The sequence below is a fragment of the Lactuca saligna genome, chromosome 1, assembly GCF_052625555.1.
Source record: "Lactuca saligna cultivar CGN05327 chromosome 1, ASM5262555v1, whole genome shotgun sequence".
Lineage (NCBI taxonomy): Eukaryota > Viridiplantae > Streptophyta > Magnoliopsida > Asterales > Asteraceae > Lactuca > Lactuca saligna.
Window position 1 is genome coordinate 27,779,891 of NC_136417.1, and position 6,684 is coordinate 27,786,574.

Sequence of the window (6,684 nt, forward strand, 5' to 3'; positions counted from 1 at the left end):
TAGTTGGAGGTTTATTTTGCTACTCGATAGGAGATCGTGGTACCTCAAGTGCTTACGAGATTCAAAATGAGGAAAAAGCATGTTCTTGACAAAGGTAAGTTAATCCTTGTGGAAATTCAAGTACTTTGTTAGGGAAATATTAGATTGGTTGGAATGAACCTAGAATGTTATAGGATGTGTGTGCCCTATTTGAGGTAGATTTGTATGTTATGTATGTGGAATTTGTTTGTGATTTGAAGTTTAGAATGTTTTACATGCATGCGTACTGTTTGCACTGATCCTTAACGACAACGTGTATACTAGTATATGCAACGTCGGAGTAGCGGACACAACAACAATCAGGGACAATGTTACAGGTGAGAGTCGCGCATCACTTAGTGCATTGGGTCGTGCCAGTCATGTTAGTAGCGAACATGATACTTACCTTGGGGTTACTGATAATTATATAGACCCATAAATAGGACGTATTATGATAACAATTACAAAGATGTTTAAGAGGGGAGTAATTGTTAATGATGAAAATGAAGATTAATATTATAGTGAAGTATGAAGTAATAACTAACTAAAAAGATGAATAATGAAGTGTAACTAAATATAAAAGGCTCTAAACAAGAATAGTATTTGAGAATTATTCTAATGTTTATATGATGTACCTGATGTCATGCTATGTGAGTGTTTAAATGCATGTTTATATGATATTTCGTTCAACCTATTTGGGATATGTATGTTCCATAACACCGTACTTATTATTGACACTTAGCGTATGCTGACACTTTTTTCTTTGCTTTTTGTGTTTTCCATGCATTGGTACAAGTATCATGATATGGTGGCCTGGTGAGGATGGATACTTGTGGGTAGTTACTTAGTATTACCTTAGTGAAGATACCACTTTGGATATGCCGTTGAGTTTTCATTTTCATTCAGTTTTGAGAACTTACTTTAATGTTGGGTTTTTGAGAACTTTTATTTTGATGAAACTTGTTTTGGTAATAAAGTAGCATTGGTGATGCTTTCATAATTAATTAAAATAAGAGTTTCACTAACGTATTCTGGTTAAAATGTGTTTTAAATAAAAAAAATTAGGTGAAAATTCACGATGTTACAGTTTACCATCTGAAACTTTATCCATTTCATATATCTAATAAGTCAAGACCTTAAGCCCTAACTATATTTGGGACCAAACCTCATGCATGGCTTAAAGGAGAAGCATGCATATACACTTTTCAGCCAACCAACAAGTCCATAAGTCATTAAATCTCATAATAATGTTCTAGAGTTCTCCAAACTCCAAGAACTCCAAAGAAAATGGCTCAAAAAGACCGAAATGACATAATATCAAGATCTAAGAATCTAATGATCATGTTTGAGAATTTATTCCTATAAAGGTGCATAAATCAGTTGAGAATGTTGGAACAAGACCTCAATACCACAAGAACCACCTTCTTCAACCGCAAGCTTCACCAACAATGGAAAACCAAGGTCAAAAACACCAAGAACACAAGAGAGAGAGAGAGAGAGAGAGAGAAAGAGAGAGAAAAGGGGAGAAAGAGCTAGGGTTTCGTTTTAAAAATAGAGGCGGATGAGAATGATGAAACCCTTAAATAGACCTGAATCCCAAGGTTTCTAGGATTTGGCCCATCATGCCCAACGCACTGCAATCATCACCTGGCCACGCCGTTACTTAAATGACGTGACCGCACCGCTATGGATCTCTACCGTCGTGTCGCGATCAGCCAAAACCTTAAGACTCCAAACTTAAATAGACCTGAAAACAGATGTTAGATATTATAAACAGTTGAAAATTTTTATCATAAATTGTGGGAGTTGATGAATATTTTTTCTAATTAATATATATGATGAAAGTATATGATATTCGAATGTAATTATAAAATAATATAGATAAATAAATTTCAAGTTTTCTTTATCTTTATAAGGTACTTTTATAATTCGATATTTTGTGAAAAATAGAAGGATACGTTTATAATTTGCCCTCAATCAATCAATAAATAAATATGTGGGGTTGAATCGTCGTATGCGCGCATTGCCGCATTGATTGTCAATGACTTAAAAAGATATAGGCTTAAATGCATGTTTAATGTAGTTATATTATTATTACTAGTTTATAACCCGTGCGAACCATGGTTATAAAATTAATTAAACTTTGTAGTAAAAACTCAAAATTATTGATTAGTTATTTTAAATAAATTATTAATTTAAGAGATATTTTTATTAGTTATGTCAAATTGTAATCGTTGATTCAAATAAATATGTAAAATTAAGTTGTAATATATATTAGATATTTTTATTTGTGAATTAATGAAAACAATAATATAAAATTTAAAATATATAATAAATACATTGATAAATAGCATCATATTAATGAGCAAATCTAATAAATTTAAAATGAAGAACTAATAGATTGACAAGTAGCAACACATTAATTAAGAGGTTTAATATGGTGACACATGGTAAAAGAACTACTCTTTTATTATTATAGAGATATTATTATTATTATTATCATTATTATTATTATTATTATATGATAAAAAAAGGTTCTTGCACAAAATCAAATTTACCCAAATCAATTTTGTAGCATAACCGTAAAGAAAAACGTCTTTTGAATGAGTAACAAGTTTATTTCATTGCATAAACTACTAAAAGAAAATGTGCATAACTACACAATTTAACCTAATATATATCACTAAAAACTCCAAAATACATGGTATGCAAGACTTGAAATTATGTATTACAAGTTCCCATTATTAATTTATCATAATACATATAGGATTGCTTTATAAATCACAAAAGAATATATAAATTATTACAAAAGTGACCATAAATTGAATTTATCTCCAATGCAAATATTAATTCACACGCTTAGTATATGAAACTATATTTGATTTCATGGCTGTTGGATTACTTGAACTTGTTCCCAGATGCAAAGGATCTCTTAGCCTTATGAGATTCACTCGGCAATTTAACATTGGTCGCTAACCCTACCTTTTCAAGAAACAGTATAAAACACCAACACAGGTCAAGTTGCCACCATTCTAAGCCAAATCGGGCTGAATATTCAAATGCATGGTGATTGTTATGCCACCCTTCTCCAAAAGTAAATAATGCCACCCACCTGCATATGCATATATAAGGTTAGGTTTGTACCATAGATACTTCAAATGATAATATTATACGTAAAATAAACATAATCGTATACATGTAAAGTTGTTAAGGTACATACAAATTGTTTTTGGAAAAATCACCGGTGTTCCAGGCTTGGCTTCCCCATATATGGCAAGCTGAATTCACTAGAAACGTCAAGTGGTAGGTCACTGTGATTCTCACACCCTGCAAGCAATTAATGTCACAAAATTAAGCAAGATACTCGTAAGTTAATCATTAAAAAATCAAAATTTTATATTTAAAGAAACTCGTACCACAACCCAAACAAGATAGGAAAAACCACCCAAAGCATACACAATGGCAGCAAATCCAAGAATATGCCATGAATAGGTTCTTCTGATGAATCGATAGAATAATTGGCTCTTTAGATCTTCTACGTTTTTACGTTCTTTATACTGTATACCATTGTATGTATATGTACCCATGTCAAAAATATTATAATCACAATTATAACTCAGCTAGGTGAAGAAATAAATAAAAAATAATTTTAACATAGTGAAAAAATTAATATACCTTCTCAATAAGGTAGCTGTTGTCAAAGAGCCAACCTATATGACTAAACCAAAACCCAAAAGTGGGAGAGTGTGGATCTTTGTCGGATTCTACATACTGATGGTGAGATCGATGTATACTCACCCAAAATATTGGGTCCCTCTGAGATAAACGAGACTTTTATTAAATATGATGTTTAAAGCGATTGATATATTCTGAAAAGAAACAAAAATGTAAATAAAACCTGAGCAGCATGAACTGCGAAATAAGCAAACGTGTATTCAAGCCATTTTGGTAACTTGAAACTATGGTGTGCTAGATTTCGATGATAGGAAAATGTTATACCACTCCCGCACAACACGTAGAAACAAAATGCTACCCAAAAAGCACCCCAAGTAAACGTAAATGGTGCAAAACATGTTAGCAAATGAACACTTAAGATCCACCCACCCATCATCACATCTACAAAATTCCATTTACGACCAGAAAATAGGTCCCTTTTCCTCGTTACAACCACATCTGACATCAGTATTTTTCTATATTTGGGTTCCTTTCCACCCTGGGAAACAAATGTTTCAAAACGCATCATATCATGTTTCAAAATGTGCATCAAGTGTTTGTATATAAAGGCATATCATTCATTACGTTTGTAAAGAGTCGTTGAAAAACATGTAATGTTGTCTAATATATGTCACATCATACACTTGAGACAAATATAAGACAAAATTACAAAAATAATCCTTCTATTGACACAATTGACCAACTTTAATCCTTGTGATAAATTTTGTGCATAGATAGTTTATATGGTTTCAAAATCTTGTAAGGACGGTCTTTTTTATTAACAATGTTATCTTTTTCAGTTAAATCTCTTTTAAAATAACACATTTGCCTTTTCTACCATAGGGATCATTTATATACTTTGTTCTGGCCACAAAGACTATTTATGTAACATCATCTATTATTTATTTATTATTTTTATTTAATTAATTTATATTACTATGATTTAGATGTTTTTGACGTTTTGTTGGAATATATTATTTAATGTTTTCTTTTATATTTTTGCTTACACTTTTTGATATTTTGTTCATATAATTTTTAATTTTTGATATTTTTTTCGAATACATTTATTAATATTTCTTTTGACTTTTTGTTTAAATAATTTCTTATATATTTTTTTTTGTTCGAATATATTTTTTAATATTTTTTTCTACATTTTATTTTTTTGTATTTATTAAACATTTCATGGTTATTGTAATCATAATTCCTAAGTTAATTCAATTAAAATCATATTTTCCTTTTTTTTTTGTTCTTTTAATATAGATAAAGTTTTATAAGTATTATTTTATAATTCAAATATATAACTATATAACACATATAAGGTTGTTAAACGTGAATATGATTAATATAAATTAGGTACACATAGGCTAACATAAAATTGTCTGGTAGTTTTGACGAGAGCGTACATTTCATTTCACATTGGACTTAACTTTAGTATTTTTAAGTTATTTAATTCTTTTAGATATTTTTTTCGATTAAGCTATATGTTCCAATTAACCTATCTATATTAACCATATTCACATTTAACAAAACTTTTTATATATTTAAAAAAGGTTTTATAAAAAGATTTATAAAAATAGTAATTATACATGTTATATAGTTATATATTTGAATTAAAAAAATAATAACTATATAACCCTTATATATACATACACACACACACACATATATATATATATATATATATATATATATATATATATATTAAAAGAACAAAAAATAGTAAAATATGATTATAAGTGAATTAAGTTATGAATTATGATTATAGTGATCATGAAATCTTTAACAAATATAAACAAAAAATATAAAAAAAAATCATTAAAAAATATATTTGAATAAAACCTCCAAAAAAAATAGAATAAGTTATTCAAGCAAAATGTCAAAAGAAATATTAATAAATGTATTCGAGTAAAACATCAAAAAAAAATAGAAAAAATCATAAGAACAAAATATCAAAACATGCAAGCAAAATAAAAAGAATAAAAATAATAATAAAAAATAAAAAAAGAACCATCAAACATATATTTGAACAGAACGTCAAAAAAATTCTAAATCATAGAAATATAAAAAAATATTAAATAATAGAAAAAGTTACATAAATAGTTTGTCGGAACAAATTACATGAATGGTACTTATGGCATGAAGAGCAAATGGATCATTTCATAAGTGACTTAACTCAAAAAATTAACATTATTAATCAAAAAGACCATCTTTGCAAGATTTTAAGACTACATGGACCATCTACATACAAAATTTGTCATAAAAACCAAGTTGGTCGTTTGTGTCAACCACAAGGACCATCTATGTTATTTTGTCCAAACATAAATATATGGGGTCTGAATAATACTTTAAGTTAATATTATTAAACAGTAATCAAGTTTTTAGTTTGTTCTAATTAGATAACCAAACATTTTTTAAGATGTTTTTCATTTAAATTTTATTTTTTACACTAATCAAGAAAATATAAATTATAACTTGTTTGACATATAAGATTATTGACTTAATAATAACTAATAAAATAACTAATAAAGAGGCCGCGCCTACGCCGCTTTTGGGATATTACGGGAAAAATGTCAAACTTTAAAAGATATGTGCTGAAATTGTAAATCACCACAAATAGGGGAGAAAGTCGACAACCTCTAAAATTAGATGTCAAAAGTGTACAACCAAAAGAATGGACACTGCTGGATAAAATTCAAAAATATTGTGACAATAATGTTAAAGTTGCCAAAGTTGGGAAAATATGGTGACAAAATTCAAAAGGAGGTTTTTTTTTCTTTTTTATGTCAAAATGTAAAAGTTTTTAGTACAATGACGAAAAATATCAAATTCATAAAAGATTTGTGGCAAAAACATCAAAAATGTAAAACTTTTGACTGTAAGGACTAAAAGTGTCAAACTCACTAAAGATTTGCGGAAAAAACCAAAAGGCAGAAAAATTCAATCAAAACACAA

At 28.5% G+C, this 6,684-nt stretch overlaps 1 protein-coding gene across 1 annotated transcript; it reads right to left on the reverse strand.

Annotated features, from left to right (window-relative positions):
* Window positions 1-2,739: 2,739 nt before the first annotated feature.
* On the reverse strand, window positions 2,740-4,297 carry LOC145048862 (delta-9 acyl-lipid desaturase 1-like). The gene is made up of 5 exons (XM_078997488.1): window positions 3,917-4,297; window positions 3,694-3,834; window positions 3,435-3,575; window positions 3,239-3,345; window positions 2,740-3,130 (listed from the first exon to the last, which is right to left on the reverse strand). The coding sequence occupies exons 1-5, from the start codon at window positions 4,280-4,282 to the stop codon at window positions 2,917-2,919; spliced, it is 969 nt and encodes a 322-aa protein (XP_078853614.1). The 5' UTR covers window positions 4,283-4,297; the 3' UTR covers window positions 2,740-2,916.
* Between the last annotated feature and the right edge of the window lie 2,387 nt (window positions 4,298-6,684).